This window comes from Macaca mulatta, chromosome 3, assembly GCF_049350105.2.
Source record: "Macaca mulatta isolate MMU2019108-1 chromosome 3, T2T-MMU8v2.0, whole genome shotgun sequence".
Classification (NCBI taxonomy): Eukaryota; Metazoa; Chordata; class Mammalia; order Primates; family Cercopithecidae; genus Macaca; species Macaca mulatta.
Window position 1 is genome coordinate 160,488,849 of NC_133408.1, and position 26,603 is coordinate 160,515,451.

General features: G+C 36.6%; 1 protein-coding gene across 1 annotated transcript in view; it reads left to right on the forward strand.

The window, feature by feature from the left end:
• KCND2 (potassium voltage-gated channel subfamily D member 2) overlaps positions 1 to 26,603 on the forward strand; it is a 487,058-nt gene that overhangs the window by 457,059 nt on the left and 3,396 nt on the right. Inside the window, 4 exon segments of the mRNA NM_001261699.1 lie at positions 12,325 to 12,487; positions 21,062 to 21,157; positions 22,065 to 22,157; positions 25,442 to 25,689. Coding sequence (NP_001248628.1) covers positions 12,325 to 12,487; positions 21,062 to 21,157; positions 22,065 to 22,157; positions 25,442 to 25,689 — 600 coding nt within the window.

A 26,603-nucleotide genomic window follows, 5' to 3' on the forward strand; every position in this document is an offset into this window, starting at 1 on the left:
CACTCTGCCCTAAAACTGAAAAACTTCCTCCTCCCTTTGCCCTGCAGCCTCTTGCTGATGGCGGCTTCCTGCTGTTGCTAATTCCTGGGTTATCTTATGTGATGAGAGTTTTCTTCACTTAGTCCATTCTATTGTAAACACTTGATGTGATTTTTATTTGTCTGCTTAGACCCTGAATATGAGCAATACTATTTTAAAAGTAAGGTACTCTGTTTCACAATCCAACCTCATTTCCAGAAAATTAAGTGTAGAGAGGAGCATACAAAGAGATGTAAGAAAGTATGCATTTAATGTACTTAGAATGTGGGATATATGCTGCATTTTAAAAAATGTTTTCTAGTATCAACATATTTTCACAAAATTTGTTTCCTCTTTCTCCTTAAAATGAAACCTGATGGAAATAATTTTTATGGAAAGTTCTTTTCTGTTGGTTTATGTTTAAGCAGGTGTACTTTTTGGGTCATCTTTTTGTTTTGTGTTGTTGATTTTTCTTAACTAGATAGAGTAAGAATATAACCACAGAGCATATTCATACAGAATTCTGACGAAGTAGAACTATAGAGGTAGAGTCATGGATTTTTTAAGATCCTTTTCATGTATATATTTTTTCTGGATATGCCTTAGTTTGTATAGTTAATAAGAAGAATGACTATTCAATCGGTGCTTTAATCTCCTTAGAAGAGGCAAAATAATCCAAACACAAATCCATAAATTTTACTCATTTAATTTTAGGAGATAAGTTTGTCTCACATTGATTGGAATAGAATCTTTCTTCTAAAACATATCTAATGTAAGCCTAAGTTCCCGGATTCTCATCAAAAGCAAAGTTTGTTTAAGGATATAGAAACTTTCTAGCTTAAATTGAACACTAGAATTTTAGTGGAAGTGCCTGGCTGTCTTTGGGAGGTTAAATCACATTTTCTCTTATCTCATTTCCTTTTATATTTAAACAGCTGTGACTATTTACAGGAAGCATCATCATATTAAATTATTTATACTTAAAGAACTTTGGAATCTTAGCAGGAAGAAGTCCCTGGTTAGTGACTAAGCAGAGAGGTGCACACATAAAGAAGAAACAAGATGATATGGTTTGGCTATGTCCCCACCCAAGTCTCATCTTGAATTGTAGCTCCCATAATTCCCACATGCTGTGGGAGGGACCCGGTAGGAGATAATTGAATCATGGGGTCAGTTTCCTCCATACTGTTCTCATGGTAGTGAATAAGTCTCTAGACAACTGACGATTTTATAAGGGGTTTCCCCTTTCACTTGGCCCTCACTCTGCCTTTGCCAGCTGCCATGTAAGACGTCCCTTTGCTCTTGCTTCATCTTCCTCCGTGATTGTGAGACCTCTCTAGCCAGGTGGAACTGTGAGTCAATTAAGCCTCCTTCCTTTATAAATTGTCCAGTCTTAGGTATGTCTTTATTAGCAGCATGAAAACAGACTAATACACAAGGCAAGCCCATGACCTGGCTGTATGAGTGGTAAGAAATGGCCCTATGGTGGTAAACTCCAAACTGGTCCTGTGTTTCCAACACAGGACAGGAGGAGCCCAGGCCCTACCTGGAGTGGTCAGTTGAGTGAGAACACCAGGCCTTTCATAGAACAGCCATTAGATCATGACAAGTATTTGGGAACAGGAATAATATGGGTATGGCCAGACCCACCAGGAGGGACACAACTTGTACTCACAGTACCATCATCTCAGTTGGACACTGCTGCTGCCAAAAAGGAGCCTAATTCTCTGCCCCAATAAAGAGGTCAAGTCTTATCTCCCAGGTATTTAGAATTTTGTGCATTCTTTTCTGTAACACTTAAGGAGTAGATAACAGGTGGCAAAATTATCAGGCCTTCTTGGGCAGAATTAGAAATAAGGTATGTATTAGGTCATTACTGGATAATCCATAGGTAATTTTAAAAGCACAGTCAAAAATAAAATAGGTAAATACAACTTAAAAATGCCATGAGACCTCTAATATCTAATGGATTTTAGGCTGTGTAGACTCAGATGGGGAAAAAAATCAAATTAAATAGCTGCACTTCTTGCTTTAAGGCTGCCTAACTGACATTCTCCCCTAAGACTGGTACTGCAGGCATACACCTGGGGACCAGCTTCTCTGTCTTCCCCTGGCAAAGGCACTTAGGAGTCTTTGAATAGATTGTAAGCAATGAACAGTTTCAGGGGTGTCAGCAAGTGAGAGTGGTGGCTGGTTATAAAAAAACAGGCTTATCAACAGCCCTGTCAAAGTGGGGATTTATCTCTGTGCAAGGGATTTGGCTCCTTGGGTGACAGCCTGCAGGGCAGCAGCAGTGACTGGAACCATGCACCATGGGGAGTTTCATCCAACAGAGTTACCTTTCAAAGGCCACGAAGAGATGGAAGCAACAGCCGCAGGTAACTGAAGAAAGTCCCCAGAGTGAAAGCAGCCCTGAGAGTGTTGAAGATGAAACCTCTTGGGATGGAGAACCAAAACATGCATCTTAGGGAAGCTGGTGACATCAGCCCAAAGCCAAAATGATCAGGCATTCACTGGGACTTTGATTTACTTGATGGACTAATTTTTTTTTTTTCTACTGGAAGACAAACATGTCTCCCTCAATATACTCACAAGGTTTAGCCAAGAGGATCTTGTTAAGAAAAATAACTACCACATGATGGAATTTTCAGATAATTGCCAATGCTCACTATCTAAGATTAGTAGCAGCCAAGAGAAGAATAGATGGTTATGGAACAATTCAGCCATTTCACAGGATGATGGTGAGATTCAGAGAACAGAGTCTATATTTGTTCAAATTTCCGGATATTTGAGAGGACAAAGTCTGCCAAGTTGGAGTTATTTGTATTTTAAAATTATGGCCAAGCTGAGCATGGCGGTGGTGCATGCCTATCATCCCAGCTACTCTGGAGGCTGAGGCTGAAGGTTCCCTTGAGTCCGGCAGTTCTAGGCTGTAGTACACTATGACTATACCTGTCAACAGCCACTGCACTCCAGTCTGGGCAACATAGTGAGACCTCATCTCTTTAAAAAAATTAAAATTAAAATCAACAAATTCTTGCCAGATTTATAGATTCATGTTTGTTAAGTATGTGACCATGGAAAACAGGTAGAAACTGGAAAAGTGGCAGGTCTCACCACTTCTATTTTCATTTTAAATCATCTAGGTTAAAAATGGATTTCTCGATGTAAGCGACGAGTTGATGGGTGCCGACGAGTTGATGGGTGCAGCACACCAACATGGCACAAGTATACATATGTAACAAACCTGCACGTTATGCACGTGTACCCTAGAACTTAAAGTATAATTTTAAAAAAATGGATTTCTCTGAGTATAAAAAGCAGGAAGCATAAACAGTGTAGAACCAGATTATGCTGGGCGTTTTGTCTAAGTATTGGAGAGAAATTTAGAAAAATTGAGGTGGTGACATGATGTTGGACCTGGGGACAAATAAGAAATCTGGTTCAGAAAAAAAGAGGAGGAGACCTGTATCTCCCCTCACTCCCTGCCATATATATTATTTACCATCAGACCTTTCCCTGAAGGATTTATTTAAGCAATAAATATTTATTGACTTCCAATTATTTGCTCAGCACTGGACAAGGTCTGTGCTAGACCTGGGTTTAAAACAATGACATGATCCTTGACTTCAGCGAATTCATGATCTAGCAAGAGAAGATCAGCCTGTAAAAATCTAATTCTACTCTCTCAGTTGCAAGTAGCATTGAAGGCATAGCAAAGGGAGAGTGGATAATCTTATTGGATAGAGATAAAATTGTCAGGAAGTTTTTAAATAAGAATTGACATTTGAGCTTCATCAATGTAAATTGGAAATTACCCGAAGGATTTATGCAGTAGGAGTGCCAAGAGGAATATTCTGGAAAGAACAGTATTACAAGACATACAGAAATGGAAAGACATAGTACATTCCAGTAATAGAAAGTTATTTGTTCCAGTGAGAATATGGGGTGTATGTGGGTGAGCAGTGGAGGATGAGGTGGCCAAGTCATAAAGAGCTGTGGTTATGCTAAGGAGCTTGGCTTTTTCCTGCAGGTGATGGAGAGACACTGAAGACTTTTATGCAGGAGAATGACATGACCAGACTCACAGATATGTGAGAGTGAAAGGATAGCTCCAGGCAACAAAGAGTAGGAACTCAAAGCAGAGGAAAATATTTCCGGGGACTCCACAGCTGGGAAAGCCAGTCCCTAGTGGGGTTTTTGTTTGTTTTTAATGTGTACTTCTCAGTAATCAGTTGTACATCTATTTTCATAACTTCTTTAAAAATCATAATTTTAGAAAATGAAGAATAAAGTGTTAAAAGCATGGCTCTGAAAAGCATACTTTGAAAATAAAATATTCTGTAAAGGAGACTATATAGTCTTTTACTCGTGGCATTCATTTAGGTAAAAAAACACTTCATTAGGATGTTAGGTCAAAATCACATGTTCCATTTATAACCTTTAAAGCCTTCCCATAATTATATAATAGGCTAAAAGCAAGAGGAAAAAAATAGGAACAGGAAAGAATTTTTTTTTAAAAAAAAGCACAGCTAAAGAACGCAGTCAGTAAGCCCTGCTGAAATCTCACGTTAAGGGCTTAATGTATAAATGTTGAGAATGTTGAGTAGATGTGCTAAAATCATCTTAGTTCTTTCCTTGATTTTTTCTTTTCTATACACAAAACTTAATCCTTTAATTTCACGTAATTTTCACACTAAGGGTCCTAGTTAAGGATTTCTTATTTAAAATTGTGCCTTAGTGATATCTAGCATTACAGAAAATTACTTATCTTTGTAAAAGAAACACAAAATGCTGTCAGAATTATTTTTGCATCTTTTTGGAAATAACTTGAAAACAGATAATGTATGAAATTTGTGGGGTATGGGTCAACTATTTCCAGAGGAATAAGATGCCCAAAATATATCCTAAATATGGCATGTGTGCAGGCAAAGATAAGGAATCGGTACAGGCAATTTACTGGAAATACTTCTCTCGCTCTCAGCTTGTGAAAACCAGCAAAGACCTGGTTTGTTTCCAAACTTTCATTTAGGTTTTTATGCCCCCTAGTGGGTATTCTGTATTTCTGCAATTATAAAATAATGCTGATATTTTTCAGCAATTCCTTCGTGCATTGTGGGTTCAGACTCTTCATGTTGACAATATTTAACATTGATATTCCCGTAAGTATCTTAAGTATTCAAATTAAGAGTTTTAAACATTATTTGGGCTGTAACACTTTGGATAATTTAATAATAGCTGTGAAAACACTTTTCATGAAAACGCATATGAAAACATACAGTATCATGGAGTTCCCTGACTCCCTTGAATTTATCCACGCATTCCTTGACAGTGCATAGACTCCGAGGTAAAAATCTCTAATTAGGGTGTGGAATCCTCTAGTTTCCGCTTTCATTTAGTGGGCGCTAATTAAGATTATTAATGCTCTGAATAGTGGAAAGAGATTGTTTTAAATGCAGTGTTAAAAGAACAGTAGCTCATAATTTGGCTGAAACAGGAAATAATACAGAGTACTTCAAACAACTATATTACATTAGGTGATCCAAAAAAAAATGTTCTTGGGCTTTCCTGCAGAGGTGAGATCGTATAGGAATTGATTCTCCAGGCAAGAGAGGTAGAGACAAAATCAAGGCAACTTTTTAGGCAAATATCGATTTTAAAATGTCAAAGAGAAATCTGCCTATTGTGAAGTAATACCAGAGTCCCTCTGGCAAACAAGTTCAATACCACAAGCAGGTGTTATGTAACAACACTCAAAAAAAGGTCATTTGCTATTTGCAAACATTATAGCTACTATAAAAATCATCCATCAAACTGTGATCCTTCTAGAATATCAAGCTGATGGCAGAAAATCCATGAATAACATAGATACTCACCCTAAGGGGTAGAATTACTAGTTACAAAGTGATCCAGCTTCCAGGTCGGAATAAATTCTTTCTTAGACCTCTCAGACTAACACTCTGGTCAAAGAGAAAAATTCAAGGGATACATCAATAATTTAAATGCGCATAGATGTACACACATAATCAACTAACGGCTTTCACCGGGACATTATATACATGACTTACTTTCATCTAACTTTTTAAAGGATACCTGCTTTTCAAATACTTACACCCCAAATACTGATTCATGTCCCATATGAGTTTATTTTAATTATTGTAGTAGTTGAAATGCAGCATTTTTTGAACCAGCAACTGCCCTACACAATGTACAGAATGCTCCTGAACTTCTGGGCACCTGCACAGGATCTGTTCATTCATTCTATTCCTTATACCTAGTAATTTACAATTTTTCCTTGTAAAAAATGAAAAAGAGAATGTGAGAGATTGAGTTACAGTAAGCATCAAGGTTTATTTTAAAATCAGCATTTTCTTCATGTTGTACAAGGATATCTTCTGTCTTCATGATTATTTATCAATTACATGACTTTGTTTTCTCTTTCAGTATGTGTGGGACATACTTTCAGAGGTGGAAAGTCATGCATTAGCTGTGGAGATTTGCCTTATGTAACATTTGTACTCCATCAAATGAACATATATTTATACCCATCAAATAAAAAGAGAAAAAAATAGAAACTATGTGAATAGGACTAGGAAGCTAACAGTACTGTTTGAAGATGGTGTAAGAAAATTCAGGGGAATATTTCTCCATTTGAGATATAAAGACAGCCACATTTTAGTCAGGCAACTTCTGAAGAAATACTAAACAGGGAAAAATGTAGTAACATATCAGTGAAATTTGGTTTATAATGAATTATGTTTTAAAATTATGTACATTTTCAATCTATCAATATTACCTGATAAATAGGAAGATGGATAGATGGATGAATGGATGCATTGTCTGCCTGAATTAATCAGATTTCACCAGATTTAGCATTAAGTAGAGTGCATGCCAGAATTCAAGAACTTTGCATGAAACTTTTCGATAATATTTGAGACTGAAATATTTAATAGCCAAAAATTAAATCTTTTCTGAGGAATTGGTCTTCCATCCAAAATAATCTTCAATATTTAACAAAATATAAAATTTTAGCCAGTATTTTTGGGAAGTATGCAAATTTAGAATTAACATTTTTATGCAAAGGGCACTTCCACATTGTACCTTTTTAACTGATATAAGGAGGAAAGGGAGCGGTAAACATGAGGTCTGGCAGATATGTCCAGGGTGAAAAAAGAGCAGAAGGAAACTGGTGGCTCTACTGACATAGTAAATATAGGAGAAAGAAGGAAAACTTAGAAGCGGGGGAGAGTAGAAAGAGTATGGGGGGCCAGGCACGGTGGCTCACACTTGTAATCCCAGCACTTTGGGAGGCTGATCTTTGGATCACAGATCACAAAGTCAGGAGATCGAGACCATCCTGACCAACACGGTGAAACCCTGTCTCTACTAAAAATGCAAGAATTAGCTGGGTGTGGTGGCATGTGCCTATAATCCCAGCTACTCGGGAGGCTGAGGCACGAGAATTGCTTGAACCCAGGAGGCAGAGGTTGCAGTGAGCCGAGATGGCACCACTGCACTCCAGCGTGGCAACAGAGTGAGACTCCGTCTCAAAAAAAAAAATAGAAAAGAAAGAGTAGTATGGAGAAAAGTTTCCTTTCAATTAACAAAGTTCAAGTTGCTGTATTATCTAAAATATTTGATAGTTATTCTCTCATGACATATTCTCTTGTTTCCTTCTAACTCTTTTTTTTTTTTTTTTTAATTTTGAGGTGGAGTCTCGCTCTTGTTACCCAGGCTGGTGTGCAATGGTGCAATCTGGGCTCATTGCAACCTCTGCCTCCTGGGTTGAAGCAATTCTCCTGCCTCAACCTCCCAAATAGCTAGGATTACAGGCATGTGCCACCACGCCTGGCTAACTCTGTATTTGTAGTAGAGACGGGGGTTCTCCATGTTGGTCAGGCTGGTCTTGAACTCCTGACCTCAGATGATCCACCAGTCTCTGCCTCCCAAAGTGCTGGAATTATAGCTGTGAGCCATCGCACCCGGCCTCCTTCTTACTTTTCTGTGAATTCATTCTTTATCTTATTAGACTTTAGGGGCTCCTCATAGTCTTTTAATCAATCTTATTAAATACAGAAAAAATATATATATGAATATAAACCCCACATATATGTCATGTTTCGGTGTAACTTTTTTTGGGAAATGATTTTTCAAAGACTGAATACATAATATAAAATTTTGAAGAAAAACAGAAAGAACGAAATAAATAATCCTACTGGGCTTAGCATAAATTTACAAATAAGGAGTCAGGAAAAATGAGATGTATTTTTTTATATTGAATGTAAGTAATAAAGTACCAACAGGAAACCAAGTTGCCTAGGATATAAATAATCATTAAAAAGTGGCAGTATTTTAGAAACACTTAAGCTTTCAATGAGCATTTCACCACGGTAAGTGTCACTTCGCAATACAAGCTTTCTATTCTAAGCCTTTCCTCCACAGAATTTCAGAGAGATGTGATTCCTGAGGTGTATAATGCGTTTTTGCTTCTTGCTATGAGTTTGAATACTAGTTAGAAGATATTTTGTTAAACAAAGAAAAGCAGCTGGTTTTGCCAATGAGATATATCCCATCCCTAGCAGATTCTATGCTCAAATACAAGTTTGCAGATAAACATTACCCATTTTCATTTCTCCAGGTCACTCCTAAATGAGAAGAGAGACAAAATGAGTAATGTAAAAACAGACATGAATCATACTATATTTTTTGCTCTTCTCCAACATATTCAAATAGTGAGATACGCTTAAAATATTACAAATATCAACAGCAGTCAACTTTAAACTGGTAAAATGGAGCAGGGAGAAGGATAGAAGGAGTAATGTAAATTGTACCAAGGAGTATGAGGAAGCAGGCAGCTGGTGTTCCATGGGAACCAGCCAAGGGCTCAGGCTGTCCTTACATGAGAATTTGCAGGACAGCCTGGACTGTCTTAGCACCCCTGCCTGTTCTACTTCCTTGTACTCTCTTACTATCTCCTCTGCTTTAACTCACACCAGCAGAGCCTTGGAGACCATCCTAACTGGCTATAATGTGAGGAAACTCTGTGTCTCTACCCAAGAGTGTAAACGTGAGAGAAGATGTACCCATTGATGAACACTTCGTGCCCCCTTCCTCTTCTCACCATAATCATTGCAGTCCTGCTTAGTCCTTGCAAATACTCACCTGTGCTTTCTCAGTTGTGAAGGAATGTTGGATTATAAAACAAAGATGGTAGAGCTAAAAAATAAGTATTTTATTTTATGTCGATTACCACAGCTTTATGACACGAAGCTTCTCTTATGTATCTGAAACCTCTTTTCCCTTATGGATCCTACTAGACTGTGAATTTGCTGCCTTTCAACAAACTGGTGTATCTCCTTACTTTTCGTAATTTTCTCTAATAATTGCAACTATTCTGAGCTTGCCTATCCTATGACATAGTGAACCAAGAATACAAAAATTAAATAATAAATAATGACTTTTAAAAGTCTTTCAAGGGCAGGAGAAAGTATATGATGGATTCCCTTAGCTATTTTATATATTGATATTTTAAAAGGCTTACTTCAATTACATGGACTCAGTACTTGTCTTCTTTAGCCATAATAAATAATTAAGTTTTTATTAAACATCAAATCTCTTTTTTAAAAGCCGTGTGTGTGTGTGTATGCGCGCGTGTACATGCGTGTGTGTGTGTGTCTGTGTGTGTGCCTTCTCTGGGGCCTACTGCATAATCAATGCAAAGGGGAAAAACACTGTGTATCAAATATGGCTGGACATTCAGTGGGAACTGTGACAGATACATAATTTGTCTCATATGTACACAGCATTGTATAAAAAGGAGTTGACCTTCCAGTCCCACTGACATATCTCTATAGTAAGAAGACTTTTAAAAATCATCTTCTAAATTCCTTTAGTTTTCACTGTTTCTTCACTAACATAACCTTTAGATTATAATTTAGCTTCCCAGATAGAAGGAGATCATGTTTTATATGAACACAGCATTCTGGTTCTTAGGTTATTATTTTTGTACTATAAATTAATACTGTCATTCTGGTGCCAAAGCCTTGTGGGAACTTTAGCTATGTTAAATTAGCTCAACTGCTGATCACCCACAAACACCAACAGGAATGAGTATCTGAGTCTTCAATGCAAAGGACCAGAGCTCAGAATAGGGTCACTAAATGTGGCACTAGATAGTATCACCTTCTGTCTCTCTCAAGTTTTTCTTCAGCCGATTCCTCTCCATCTCCATATTGACACACATATGTTTTCCCACAAAACAATGTTAGAGTGACTATTGCCTAGGCTACCTCTCAAGATACAATATAACCCCAAGTCCTCCTAAACTCCCTTGAGTATGGATTCTAGTATGTGAGTTCCTTCGAGCCCTGTCTCTCAGGATTACACTCTCTGAGCATTGAGCTCTCCAAAGCCCCAGAATGAGCGTGGAATAGTTGGAGCTCAGACACAGCTGGGTAACTTCTGCAACAATAAGATGGAAAGAACTCCTCCTTGTCCCCTGCCCCAGGAGTGCACTCTTAGACAGTCTCCATCAGTAAAGAAGAGAAAATGTATTCATTCAAGTAGGAGCTGGCCTTATGCTCACAAAACACAAAGTAGAACAGCTCCTGCTTTAGCAGGTTTACATTCTAATGTCAGTAGGGTGGATGAGGAGTGAAAAAATAGATCAATAAATAAGAAAATGTTACTTGTTAATAAGTACTCTGAAGATAATCAAATGAGGAAATGTTATAGAGAATGATTAGGGAAGACAGTAAGACTACTGTGAATTAGGTGGCCAGAAAATCACTTGGATGGAGACATTTAAATGACACCCTGAATAATCACCATCTGGGGGCTGCACACAAAACAGAAGGCCAGATGGCCAGTGTGGCCAGAGGCCAGTGAGCTTGGTGAAAGGTGGTGTAAAATATAGGCAGGAACTAAATGAGGTAGGCCCTTGGAGGCAAAACTGAGGAGCTTGGATTTATTTCAGTTTCAAGTCCATTTCAGGGTTTAAACAACATAGCAGTTGTCTAATCTCCATTTCTAAAACCAAAATTCTGGCTGCTATGTTGGTATGAATTGTAAAGTGGTAAATGTAGAAAAGAGAGTCAGGTAAGAAGCTATATCTATGGCTCTGGCAAGAAATGACCATGGTTTGGTTTACTGTCATAAAGAGGCTTGAATGGGATAAAATTTGGTGTGCCCAGAGACAACAAGACCAGCTAAGAGATGAAATGTTGATACTGGCAATTACGTTGATGGCTCTTCCAGTTTTGGTATGAACAACTGCATGGTGGTGGTTCTGTTTAATTATAGGTGGCAGACTTGTGGGAGGAAAAGATTTGAGAGAGGCAGAGGAAGCTAGGGAAATAAGAGTCCCATTTTGTCTGATTTAAATTTTAGTGGATTCTTAGGCATCCAGGGGTAGAAACAATCAGACCAGAACACTCGAGATGTGAATCTGGTTTTCAGGAGAGACATCATGGCTGTCAATATAAGTCAGAGCGTCAGCTGCGTAGAGCTAGTTTTAAGATATGAGATTGGACAAAGTCACATAGGAAGTGGGTTTATATGGAGAAGATAAGAGGACTGAAGACGGAGACCTAAAGTACTCTAAGGTTTAGAAATCAGATAAGGGGAAAGGAGGCAGAAAAAAAGATGGAGAAGTGGTAGCCAATGAGGTAGAAGGGAGAATAAGAATATTTGCTAATACTAAAGCCAAGAATAAAAGGAATCTTTCAAGGAGAGAATAGTCAACTAATAAGCTACAAATGAGAGATTGAGTTAGATTTTTATGGAGAAATGGCCATTAGATTTCACAAGTGAAGGTTAATGGGGGCCTTGAAAAGTTTATTTTTTAAATGATGACATCTGGTGAAAGGAATGTGATGTGCTACTTTTTCTACTTAAATTTCATAACCAACTAAATGTTGAAAAAAAACTAAGTGGAAAATTGTGTTATCCAGACTATAAATTTCAGCATAGAATTATTGAGTATTAAATAAATGTAAAGAACTATGTCACGGCGTATAAAGGAAAAATTGAAGAGCTATCATTACATCATCTGACTTAACATATTTTCCAATCAAAAAGATTCCTTAATGTTAGAATCATTTTCTACAAGGTTGAAAGGTAATTTTTATATTCAGATATTTATAATTTCTGACATTAACATCTGAAGCCATGTATATTGTAGTCACAAAGTAGAAATAGACATGTCTAAAAAATCATTTGACTTAAAGCAAAAAATTATTAGTTTCAGGTAGAAATGTCTTTCTGTGACTTAAAACAATATATGTATTTTTTTTTTCATTAACTCAGGTATGGTGACATGGTGCCAAAAACCATAGCAGGGAAGATTTTTGGTTCTATCTGTTCGCTGAGTGGGGTCTTGGTCATTGCTCTACCAGTTCCGGTGATTGTATCGAACTTCAGTCGTATCTACCACCAGAATCAACGAGCAGACAAACGAAGGGCACAGAAGGTGCGTATTCAGCTCTATGCAACCATAGTTTAGCACTTCCCACTTTTTATAATGAGCTTTAGTATTTCTTAACGGTTATTCAGTGCTCTGGATTGGTCAGTATGTGCATCAATCAGGACCGAGTAGGTTATTCTACACTAAAAAGAAGCCTAACATCTCAGGGGCTTAAAACAATAAGCAATATTTCTGAATCATGCTACAAGTCCATTACTTGTCCAGAGAATAGAGAGTCCATCTTGACAGTGTGCTTCTGCAGTCTCCAGGAGGAGTAAAGGGCACGATGAATCACACACTGCTTCCTAATGCCCCTCCTGGAAGTGGTTTGAGTCACTTTCTTGTCTATTGCATTAACTAAAGCAAATCACACAGCAGTGTCTAATTTCGAAGTGGGCAGGAAAATACAATTCTACTATGGGGCCAGAAGCAGAAAATAAGAAATATTTGATGAGCAGCACTAATGACAGTAGCAAAATCAGAAACAGATTCTTGGCAAATTTTATTAAAATCAGATTTCTAGGTCTGATTCACTGAGTCTGTATCTATTAAGGGTCAAGCTGGTTCTAGTAGATGAGGGTTATTAAAGGGCACCAAAATGTGTCTCAGATATTTTACATAGTTGACACAGGAAGTAATCTGATCATCTGTAGCTGAGTTTTATTCTCGTCCTAGCAGCTTACCGTTTGTTTGAACTTCATGCCAGGTAATTAATCCCTCAAGAATAAGCATAGTGTACACTCAACTATAAAATGGAGAAAATAATAAACAGTAAGATTAAGATTATATACAAGTATATGTAAATTTATATAACCACATCATATTATAAATATTTAATGTTTACTTGTGGTTTATATGTGCCAGACATTAGCCTAACGTTTTTCACAAAAGAATTCATATGTTAAAAGACAAACCTTAGCCAAATTAAATTGAAAACTTTAATTGAGCAAAGAACAATTCATGAATTGGGCAGCCTTTCAAGCCAGAGTAAGCGCAGAAATTCCAGCACAGCCACATGATAGAAAAAGATTTACAGGCAGTAAAAGGAAAGTGACAATCAGAAAACAAAAGTGAGGTACAGAAACAGTTGTAATGATTATAGCTCAGCGTTTGCCTTATTTGAACACCATTGGAGCAGTTGGCCCCCTTTGATTGGCCAAAACTCAGTGGTTGGCACAGAGTGGGTTACAGTCTGTTTACTCCTCCATTTAAGGTACAGTTCACTATGCATAGAGAAACCTTTAGGCTAAATTTAAAATATGTAAGGAGGCAACTTTAGGCTAAACTTGAGTCAACACATACAACCTTCACGAAAACTCTAGCAGTTAGTTACCATTATTATCCTCATTTTATAGATGGGAATTCTCCAGTATTCCCAAATTAAGCAATTGTAAGGTCACATACCTGTTCAGTTGGAGATCCACCACTCCATCCAAGCTAGTCTGGCTCCTAGGCTCATACACACAAACACTATGATAAGGTGCCTCTCAGAAAAGCTATGTAAATGTTATCATACTTCCCTTCCCCAATCCTTGTCAAAATAGTCACCTTGAGAGGCAGGGCCCTTGTTGCTTAGAAACAATCTTGGAAATCTCTTCTGTAGTTTCCTTTGGGCTTATGGCACTGTATTTCCAGTATTCTTCATGGTCATTATATCTTTGTCCTTTAAGGATAGATTCATTTTTTAAAAAACATCCAAAACCATTCATAATCGCGACTAAAGTGGATGCACAACCTGGGTGATGTGTCATAACTACAAAATACCATGAGAGGCTTTGGTGTAGTTATTCACTGGCTTTGTAGGTAATTCCAGAACAGGATCTTAAACACGCATATGAACAATGTCAGCCTCTTAAGTAAAGTATACAATCTCATGAAGTAAGTCTTTGGAAAGTTCTAGTTAATCAGTGTGGCCACACAGCATATTTGTCCAGAGAACTAATTTATGCCCTTTGTCAAAGATCTTCCTTTAGCAAAGAATCACTTTTCCAAGTCCTGTAGTTACTTGCTTTATGGAACTCTTCATTTTTGGACGAATGCCTAGTCTTTAATTATTACAGAGAAGAGTTAGAAATAGTCCAGTCAACATGGATATAGAGAACTGATCATCTAATGAATAGGGAGGAGTAGAAAAAGGCACCCTCTGGACAGTTGTAGTCTTATGTAGGGAATACATACCCTTGGCAAGCAGAGGTAAAGGGGTTTCAGCCACAACTGACCCCACCACCAAGGACCTTCAAGCACCACAGTCGTGACACTGCCCATACAGTCCAGTCCCTCCACTGGGTACAATTGCTCATTGTCTAAAGAAACAGGATCCTACCAAAAGTTTAACTTTCAACCACCCATCAATCTCCATTCTAGACATTTCTCCTTTGGTATAAGAGCCAACTATATGAAAACTATAGGAAGCACAAATCTAAATTTCTGATAAACCAATTTCCCAAATACCTGTATTTCTTCAGAGTTTGTCATCTGCAACAAAAAAATCAATAAAGAAAACCTTAGAGTATTTTAGAAGCCTTTTGGTCTACTAAATATTAAATACTAAAATACCTTTAGAAATCAAAAGTAAGTAATGTGACATTCTAAAAGTACACTAATTGAAAAGTATATTTTGTGAATGCTTTTAGGAATCTTTAAAATATTTGCTATATTTTTAGTTTCTGCCATAATGCAATGAATTTTACAAAGTTTTACTATTAGAAAAATTAGATTAATAAAGTCAAATATAATAACCAAGTATAATATGTCCAGTATGTAGACTGTGACCAATAAACTGAACATAATCTTCTAAGAAAGAACAGTTTGGATATGAACTAAATAAGTTACCAAAGGATGTTTCCTATTTTCCTTCCCAAGAGATTAGGGGGGAAAAAAAAAAAAACAGAACAAATGCCCATTAGGCTAAGACAGTTTAAATTTATCTGGGACTGGGCTATGTGCCAAATATTAAAGTTATGCAAAAATAACCAACTAATTCAGTCAAGTAAACATTCAATTCAGTAAAAATATCAGTCCAACAAATAAAAGTAATGTTACAAAATGGTTTTTTTAGACCATATTTTTGTTGTTTAATTCAATTGCCACGTCAAGACCAAGCAAAAGCACGAAATAGACACAGTATTAATTTGAGAACACTCCCATCATCACCATCAGAAATACTTTCCTTCTTCTAGGTTCTTCCATTTGCAATACTCTTCCTGCTTTTGCTACCCGCTCCTGCTGTTTACAGGGAATACATCGTTTACCCCATTTCTATCAATCATTGATAAAGTCTTAACTAAATCCCAGCCCTTTTTCTGCTTAGCCCTGCCATCTCCAGGATTAACCAAGTGCTGGACCTAGGAATATTGCACTGTCTGCTACTGACTTCTTTCCTCTCTTTTTATTGTTGTTTGGTACTAACTTGTCTCATTTCTAGCACATACTGACATGCTGGTGGATATAGGCCTAAACTGTGACACCTCTCCTCCACTCCCACCCTTGGTAATTGTATTTTAATAGATTTATTGATTCTCTTAGTTAGTCTATAAATATTTACTGAGTAGAATGTATTAGCCAAAATAAAGCTAGATTAATGCAATGACAAGGGGAAGGTTGATATTTTGAAGCAGCTCATTTAAAATATGGATCACATCACCTAATCATCTGCATACTCACAGGCTAACCTGTGAGTAATTATCACATAATAATCATAGTAGTAATTATAGTTATAATTTAATAATACAAATTGCAACAACAAAACCCCTCACTAGTTTCTAGAATGTCCCAGGTGTTTTATATCTGTTTTTTGTAACATTCACAATCAACTTGCAAAGGAAGTATACTATTTCCATTTTACAGATAACTTTCTCATGCTCACAAACCTAGTGATTAAAGTCCAAGGCAAAAGAAGTCTAGTATTATTTGAACTATTAATGTTTTAGGATATTCCTATAGATAATTCTAAATGCAGTGAGAAGTTTAGAATCAATGAGCCAATGTATGGTGTAATATTTTTAATTTTCACATTAAAATTCTCACATTGACTTAGAAAGGTACTAACCATATGTAATCTGCCATTTATCATACCCTGCTAGGGTGGTTTTCAAAGTTTAGAATCATCTGAAAAAGAAAAAAAAAAAAAAAAGATTGTTGAGCCCTACTCCCAAAACATCAGACTCTGTAGTTTTGGGTTAAAACCTGAACATTTGCTAATAAATTCCCAGGTGATGCTGATATTGCCATTTGGGAGACCACATTTTGAGAACCACTGCCTAGTACATTCAGCAATGTCCAAATGAAAGATTTTTTTTTAAGTAGAATAATGAAAAAGCAAGAAATAACTACTTGCTAGAACCTGAGAGTAATCTCTTAGGCTATCTACTATTAAAAACAAAAATTACGCAGCTCCTAATTCCACCCAAGAATTTGGTCACGGATGCCCTCCTATATTCTCTTTCAGTTCTCACCCCTTCCAACATGGAATCCTCTTGCAGACCTCTCTTTGCTTAGCCTCTTCCACTGACCCAAATCCCAGCCTTTTTCTGCTTAGCCCTGCCATCTCCAGGAATAACCAAGTTCTGGACCTAGGAATATTGCACTGTCTGCCACTGACTTCTTTCCTCTCTTTTTATTGTTGTTTGGTGCTAACTTGTCTCATTTCTAGCACAGTTATTTTTTCTTAGCAAGTAAAAAGATTCCAATAAATGTCTTAAACTTCTAAGAGATGATAAAGTTTAATATGCTACCTCCACCTGAGGCATTTTACTAACCTTTAAATGAAAGAAACAACTGTAAGCAAAATTTCCAGAATGCATGTTACAGAGAGTGTGGGGGCAAGCATTTGAGGAGTAAGGAATTACCAAAGAGAAACACCTTCTTTACCTCACTTTTAAGGCTGCCTAGGATACCTTTATTTTTCAAAATATTTTGTGATTTGGTAACAAGATGGCCCAATAACTTCCTTTAATCTACCTCATACCTCATCTAGAAATGACTGACGATGTAAGGAAATCAGTGTCTCGGCCGTGTTTGGCTTATAGATCCTTCTCAGATTGACTTCCACCATCTGTTCCACACATACACTGTAAAGTTTATGTCACTTGGTGTAATTAAAAAACAATCTACTTGATAAAACCCATTGTGTTCCACGGCATTCTAACCTGTACTTCACAATACAAGATTTCTATGTCAAATTAGTTTGAGGAAACTTGCAGACTATGTATCCCTGTTCTCCTCACAGTAATCATCCACAATGTCATATGTTGTGAGGAACCCAAGAGCAAAGAAACCTTTTTAACACCTCAGCATTTCCCAGCCTTTTCTTGACCACAGAATCAGTCCTTTGCTTCATCTGTTTGATTTAGATTTTACTTTTGACACTTATGAATTCCTTGGAACCAACTTTGAGAAATCCTGCTAAGATTAGATGATTAGACAAAAACTGCAGCTATGAAGAATCAGGATGCATAGGAAGAATATGTTTATGAGACAGACAACTTTTCTCCAAACACTATCACCATTTAAGGCAAATAAATTATTTGAAAATAACTATAATGCTTTTTTTATACTGAAAATGTAAACCTTGCTTTAATTAAAATTTAAGAAGTCTCCTACTTTTCATACAGCTAAGATAAAGTACTTACTGAAACTTTTCTCTAACTTCCATATTATTTGCTGATACTTTGCCGTGCCAGAAGTTGTATGTTCTAAAAGGGTCAGGGGTAAGAGACTGAAAGGAATACATTTGTTTTTACCAGCAGATGGCTTTCTTTTAACCTCCCAATTACTTAATCGGCGCTGCCAAGATTGTCATACTGAGAGGGTCAGAAGTAAAATGATTTTCTAAAATATCTTTGTAAAATAATTTCCCTCAATTACCGGCTGGAACCAAAGAGATAATCACAAGTCATAAAGGCTAGTATTCAACAGGCATTTGTTGTGGTGCTCCACAAGACCAATTAAACCAATTAACTCCTATGGAATTGTAGTCGGGTCAAAGAAAAGCCATGATTGAAATTGAGATGGGAAGTTATTTTTCTGACACAGTGCATGACTTAGCATAAATGGATAGTCTGTCTCTAAAGCAACTTCTTTTTTGTCCCTAAGCGCAGAACTACTTCTACAGTAGTGTTTTCCACCATATGTAGGCTTACCATTACATGATGAGAAATATATGTCATTTTATTTTGCTGGACAGTGTTTTTGGTTAATGTATATGTTTCCTTAATAAAAGAAAACAGTATCACCCAATGCTGCTGCTGAATGCTTAGAGAATGAAGGGAGGGAGGAAGGAAGGAGTCGGGAGTCTGGAGTAGAAAGGCAATGAATGTTCCAGGAGACTAAAAAGACTTTAAGACTGAAATTTCAACAATAATCCCTTTTTGGAAACAAATATATGAATTGCTTATTTCTGAATTATTAGGCTAATTCTGAGTCATTTCCAAGTGTCCTTGTCACTTGCTATTGTTTTACTGCGTCTGGTCTGAAATCCTGAAATTGCTGCCCAACTTTTGAAGTTAAAAATTTTCTACCTTCCAACTTCATTCTCTACTATTGTGTTAGTATTTTGAGTGATCTAAACATTATGTTTCCAACAAAGAGTGAAATTTGTCTAATTTTCTCATCATTTATAAGCATGATCTTTGTACAAAGTATATTATTTTAACCTGGAGTCAGCACACAGGAAGAATAAATTTAGGAAGGAAGGGAGGAAGGGTGGTGTTAAAGACAGATGATATCTTAATGCGATTTTGAGAACTTCAAACATCTCAGTGCTACTCTCAAATGATACGTGTGAAAGGCATCTTGGTACAATAACTTTGGAGGGAAATTTGGTAAGACTTTACAAAAGAAACACACACACACACACACACACACACACACACACGCACTCTCTTTGGTCCAGGAATAATTTTGCTTTCAGAAATACGTCTTGTAGATAAGCTCATCATCATATTCAATGCAGGCAGCATTGCTTATAGTTGCCAAAGATGCTTTAAAAATTAATTGGTAGTTGGCCTGGTAAATAAATACTTCTTTGTTTATACCGTAGTATATTATACATTCATAGAAAATGAGGCGGATCTTTACATGTATATATGGAAGGAGTTCCAAGATGTAATTAAAAAACACAACTAAATGCAGAAGAGTGTGAGGAGTATTCTCTGGAGTAAAAATGTATGTGTATATACATGTGAATATATATACTTGCTCTTTTAGGCTTAGAAAATTTCTCACAGGATTTTCTAGAAATATTACCAATGATTGATTCTGAAGCCTCGTAGTGGGATGGCTCCAGGGTCACAGACAATTGTTTGCAGGCACTTCTGTAGTATTAAAAATTTTTTCATATGTATATATTTTTCATTTAAAAATCTAGATAATTTTAAAATTTTTATTAAAAAGAGCATTCCAGGACTTGAGACTAAAGATACTATTTTTCTGGATTGTTTAGAAGGGAAAAAGAAGAAATTTTGTGAGGTAAGCTTACAGGAAACTTATCTAAGCCATCCCAGTCTCTGTTTCACATACACTTCCTAGCTACATGTAATACAAATAGAATGATCACCAAAATAGTGCTCGCCAGGAAGGGAAAACAGGACTCTTTCCATGACAGTCTAAATGCGCATCAATAACAGCAGTTGGAAAGTAGAATGGAATATCAGAAATCTGGCTACACAGCCAGATGCCTAGTACTTTCACTTCAGGGATCTCACTGTAACTTAGAGGAACAATTGGACTGGTCACCTAAACCCTCTACATTGAAGGATGTTATCAACAGACACACACACAAAAATGCTTTAAAAATGAAAAACAATGTTTAAATCTCTCTGGATAGGCTCACTATGTTCTTCATTTCAGCCAATCCAAGAGTGAAACACAAATCAGATGCGCATACAGTTGTGTGGACCCGTGCTGGTAGACAAAGTAGATAAATTCAGAGTTGGTTTTGTTTGTTTGTTGGTTGGTTGGTTGGTTGGTTGGTTGGTTTAGAGAGACAGTCCATGTTGTTTGACATGGATCTACCTTGGCTAACTTAAAGGGTAATTGCAAAAATATAATTTTATATTGGAGGATGCAGATATAGATGAACAGTGGTTCTTATAAAAAAAAAAAAAGAAAGAAAGGAAGGAAGGAAGGCAATCAATTCTTGGTATTTAATTACTAATTTTTAAGGACATTAGTTTAAACAAAAAGGAGTTGGCAGCTGGTTTCCTGAGCTACCGGTCTTCATTTCATTAAGTTACTCAGAGAGGGATACATGAAAATATACATAAGGTAATACTGCTATTTTTCTTTTGACACAATTGAAAGAAACAATAATGAAATAACTTGATCTTACTGTAAAGACTTAATTATAATTTTCAAAGGCATAAGCCAGCTCCAAGGTAGTTCATTGATTTTACTGATAAATATTAACTGAAATAAAGCACTTAAAAAGGTAGAGAGGTAATTTTCAATAGTTGCATTTGAAAAGCTGGCTTACTTTTAATAATATGTAGACTGACAATAGGATTATACAAAAGTTCATTCACTGTTTTAAGGAAACAGTTCGTAAATGTTAACGGCATATTTATTGCTCTTCTCCTATAGAAAGCTAGACTGGCCAGGATCCGGGCAGCCAAAAGTGGAAGCGCAAATGCTTACATGCAGAGCAAACGGAATGGTTTACTCAGTAATCAGCTGCAGGTACGGTCAAGCACACCTCTTTTTTTAATGTTCAATTTATTGGTTTGAGATTGATTTAGTTCTACTTCCATAGAATTTTATTATGACTAATTATGACGATGGCTATCCAAACAACAAAAGTTTTTTTGTTTTTGTTTTTGTTTTTTTATAACTTCACCCTATACATCCTCATTGGCTGTAGAAGGTTAGAAAGTGCACTATGAAATACTGCCAGTGAATCATGATGACTATTCATCATTAGGCAATATTTCTACCCTGTCTCTTATTAACATGGTAAAGGTAAAAAAAAAAAAAAAAAAAAAAAAAAAAAGCTCAATAATTCAAATGCCTAATTCTTTTTTTTATTTCAAATTTATCTTCCTTAACATTCATTTGGATCAAGGGTTGGGGTGGGTGGCTAACATGATGTCTTCTTTTACTTCATAACGAAGAGGGAACAACATTCAATGTTAGGAAGATCGTATGGCATAAACTACAATTTGAGAAAATTTATTTTTACCCCAGAATTTTCCTTTAATATTTAGGATTCCAATCTTGACTTACAAAATAGTTTTTATTTACGTACGCATGATCACGGTTTCCAAATTTTCTAAGCACTAGGTTAAATTTGATCATCAAAACATAACAGCTTCCCATCTTACAAACATAGTTGGTAGTTGAATGAGTAAAAGGGATTTAAAATTTCAATTCAAAGAGGCATGTCTAAAAGACCAGACCATTCATTTGATGAAATTGTAAATGCCGATCATCCAACTTTACAGGAACTGCACATTTGTTCCTTTCTAGTTAAAAAATAAATAAAATGTTGCCAGTTAATAGAGCAGATCTCTCTGTGGAAATGTGTAGCTGAGGTTCGAGTTGTTTGCAAATAAAATAGAAAGCTCTTCTGTCTTCTTTTTGTTAACAGTCCTCAGAGGATGAGCAGGCTTTTGTTAGCAAATCCGGCTCCAGCTTTGAAACCCAGCACCACCACCTGCTTCACTGCCTGGAAAAAACCACGGTAAGGAGACAGTATGACTGCCTTCCTCTGCTCTCCGACATTAATTCCATTTGCCTTTCTGCATACTTCATGCTTCCGAGTGTGATTTCACTGTCTGCATTACTGGACAACATGCTAAAAAACAAACAAACCAAAACCTCACAATATTTGAAATTACTTTGAAAGACTGTAATGACATTTCAACTTGGAAAGTATTTTAGAAACTTATTTAGAATGTTTTATTCTTAGCTGCTATCTTAACTCTAGTCTAAGAAGTCGGTTAATGCAGATGAAGAGTGGTCTTCCAATAGTAAATCCTAACAATGTCATTGTTTGTGATTCTTAAAATGCTGATTAGACAGAAAAAAAATTAATGGTGCTCGAGGTTCCCTAACATCTAGATCAAGAGAATAGCAATAGCAATAACAAAAAACAGAGAACAATGGAATATAAGCATTTGTTTCATTCACAACCATAATGAATAGAGATAGATAATAGAAACTATTCTCAATTCCCAGCTACTTGGGAGGCTGAGGCAGGAGAATGGCGTGAACCCAAGAGGCGGAGCTTGCAGTGAGCTGAGATGTGGCCATTGCACTCCAGCCTGGGCGACAGAGCGAGACTCCGTCTCCAAAAAAAAAAAAAAAGAAACTATTCTCATTAGAAAAATGACTCATGTAATCACTGGTATGCCCCTGGGTGCTAAGGAGTGAGTCTGTATTTCTCCACTTACAAGCTCTCATTTGGACCTCCTCATTGGCAAATCTACCAATTTCTTAGCCAGTTTGTAAATAGGAGTCACAGTCTATGATGATTACAGAGCAGAACAAAATCTTCACCATATTTGGATCATGTCATCTCACTCACTCTCGAGTGACACATGATTTGTAATCTCAGTTCTAAAGTATTGCCTGTCCATGTACTTATTTACCAATAGAGTCATTCATGCCTACTATGTGCCCAAGAGTGAGCCAGACCCAAGAAACGCCATGAAATGAGGTGTGGCCTCTGCTGCCATTAGCCTCCATTATAAAACAAAACCCCAGACAGGGCTGTTACTGGAAAAGAGCAGCGAACATGGAAAGCAACAATGATGCCACTGGTCAAGGGAGCAAAGAGGGCACAGCCATGAGGGGACAGGTCAGGCAAGGCTTCCTGGAGGAACTTGAGTCACCTGCAGGGTGACTAGGAGTTAGCTAGGCAGAGCAATGCAGGGGCTAACAGGTGATAGAAGTACCTCAAGAAGGAAGGAACTCAGCCTGGGAGGAAGTGAAAGAATTTGAGGGTGGTCAGAAGGAGAGAGTGTAGCATGGCAAAAGAGGAGGTGAAGGGAAAGGCAGTGTCCAGGTAATGCTAGGCTTTACAGGCATGTGGACAATTTTGATCTTCAGCTCATGGAAATTATTTAAGTGTTTTAAACAAGGTAGTAACATGATTATACTTGCATTTTTAAATAAAGATATGGACAGGTCTGTAACCTAGTAGGATAAATTTGAAAGTTAAATGATACATTAATAATAAAATGTTGGCCGGGCGCAGTGGCTCATGCCTGTCATCCCAGCACTTTGGGAGGCCAAAGTGGGCGAGTCAATTGAAGTCAGGAATTCAAGGCCAGCCTGACCAACATAGTGAAACCATGTCTCTACTAAAAATACAAAAAATTAGCCAGACATGGTGGCAGGAGCCTGTATTCCCAGCTACTCGGGAGGCTGAGGCAGGAGAATTGCTTGAACCTGGGAGGCGGAGGTTGCAGTGAGCTGAGATAGTATCACTGCACCCCAGCCTGGGCAACAAGAGCCAGACTCTGTCTCAATAAATAAATAAATAAATATGTAAAATATTTTTATTCTTATCTTTTTTGTTCCCTGTATTTTCCTTTTTTGAGGGCTTTTTTTTAAAATCAAAAACCATTTAACACCAACTAATATAAATCGTGCTACCTACAAAAGTACGTAGTAACTAATAACAGAATGACTCCCACACTTTCAATCACTGATGAGATAAATTAGAATCTCATGCATTGCAACTTAGGTATGTGAAACCATGCATTGTAAGAGAAGAAAACAGATTGTGAATCTTTTGTGCACCATTTTTTCTTTGAAATTTAATATTTGACATGAAATTCTGTCTTGTCTGATTATATTATTCTCTAGACTTCAAAGAATAGAATGTTAAATTTCATTTATTTCAAAATGCTTGTCTCAGCAAAGAAATGACAAAACGAGTAGCTAAAACATAATCTATTTCTTATTAGCCAGTGTCTTGCTTCAATTGTTTTACTAATATTTTAGGATGAGAGATGGCTAAGTGGAATTTAGTATGTGCAAAGCCTTCCATTATAAGACTATCCCCACACACGCAAAGAAAAACAAAGTAGTAATTGAGGTCATTCTCAAGTAGTTCAGACCAAAAATATTTTCCTGTATATTTCTGAGGTGAAATTCTTGCATAGGCATTTCAGGAGGTTTTTGTTAAACATTTTAAAAGCAAAATTGATATCATGTTTCTACAAAATATGATATGTGAAATGATGCCTATTACTATTTCCTACTGGGCTAAAAGTTAAGAAATAGTGATGGAAAAACCCCAAATGCAAACAGAGATCATGAGTACAGCCAGTGATGCCAGTGATGTATCACAAAGATTACAAAAAAGGCCACAAAATTTCAATGCTAATCCCTTCTGTGTCAAACACAAAGTGACACATTCACAGCAGTTATTTATGTAACTAATAAGTCATATTTTTCTGCACTGGGTATTTTTAGAGGAACATATAAATAAATGGATAGTGTCTTGGGGTCTCATTTTCTCATTTAGAAATGTTTTCAATCCCAAGTGAAAATATTTGCTAATATATAACAGACAATCTAACTTGGGGCATCCTATTAAAATAATCTATTTTCCATAACTTCAACCTGTTTTAAAAAATAAAGTCAGTGAAAATTTATAACTTCCCTGTGGGTTTTATCTGTATTCATTTTTTGGGTGTTTTTTTTTTTCTTAGCTTATACCTTCCAGATTTTATGTTTAAATAAATAAATGATATTTCAAGATGAAGTTAGTCTATAAAGGGACACTAGATCAGCCTACAGATGTCAATCTCTAGGTTTAACTACAAAGATAGTTCCACATAAATGCCAAAAAGAAGTGGTTTTGATGTCAATCTTTATGAAAATGGTTTTATTTAACCATTGTGTCAAGTCTAAGTATACTTGGGCATATTTGAGCTTTAAAAATAAAGCTACGTATTTTGTTTTTTAAAACGTGCTTCTCTGTTTCTTCATTTACTTACAACTGTGGAACAGAATCACGAGTTTGTGGACGAACAAGTCTTTGAAGAAAGCTGCATGGAAGTTGCAACTGTTAATCGTCCTTCAAGTCACAGTCCCTCACTGTCTTCACAACAAGGAGTCACCAGCACCTGCTGTTCACGACGACACAAAAAAACTTTTCGCATCCCAAATGCCAACGTATCAGGAAGCCATCGAGGTAGTGTACAAGAACTCAGCACGATTCAGATCAGATGTGTGGAGAGAACGCCTCTATCTAACAGGTACCTGAGATTAATCTGTGTTGTCTGCACACCTGTGCTGGTTCCCAGGGTGTGTCTTCTGCACTCATGTTGTCACATATGTGGCATCTAAATTCCTAGCTCCTATGGTTCAGGAAGAGACAAAACTGGTAGTGTAACAAGTAGGAAAGTGGTTCTACTTGCATATCCATTAAGGGTTAAAAGTAGCAGTTATATCAATATTCAAAGAGTCAAAAGAAGGAAACATGATTGGGTGGACACAAATGTGTTTTTCTCTCTTCTGCTCCACAACCTTTTCTTTCTTGGGCAAGGACTTTTATACTCAGGATTCTCTTATATATTCAATAGCCTGAAATGATGGTGGACACTACTAAAAGAGTCAAATGAAATTGAGATCAACATGGCTAAAAGTTATTTAACAGCATGTAAAAATATACAAACACACTCTCTGTAGCAGTAAAAATGAAAACTTTGCCTACACAAATCATTTATATCAATATATAATTTTGATCAGAAAGATATTTTTGGCCATATCAAACACAAAATCAACATAATACAAAAATAAGTGAAGTACTAAAATTGTTTGCCTCTGGTTAGTTCATGAACAAGTTAAGTAAAACTTCCGTATTGATATTTTTGCTTTGCTTTTCCTTATTCACTGTCTTTACCACAAATGTGTAAAACGAAAAAGTAGTACACTTAAACAATATATGTCATTAAAATATAAGTTTCTGCCAAAATAATTTTATTCTGTTTTCAAATTGAATAGCATATGTTTTTAGTGTTAGAGTCTGTAAATTCAGTCCCCTTCTTTCTTGGCATTCAAAAGTCTTTGTTGAAATCTGGATGAGATTCTGAATTCAGGTGATGTCGATTTACATAAATTGGATGTCTCTGGGACTAGAAAATTAAACTTAGGAGCCATAAGACTTCTA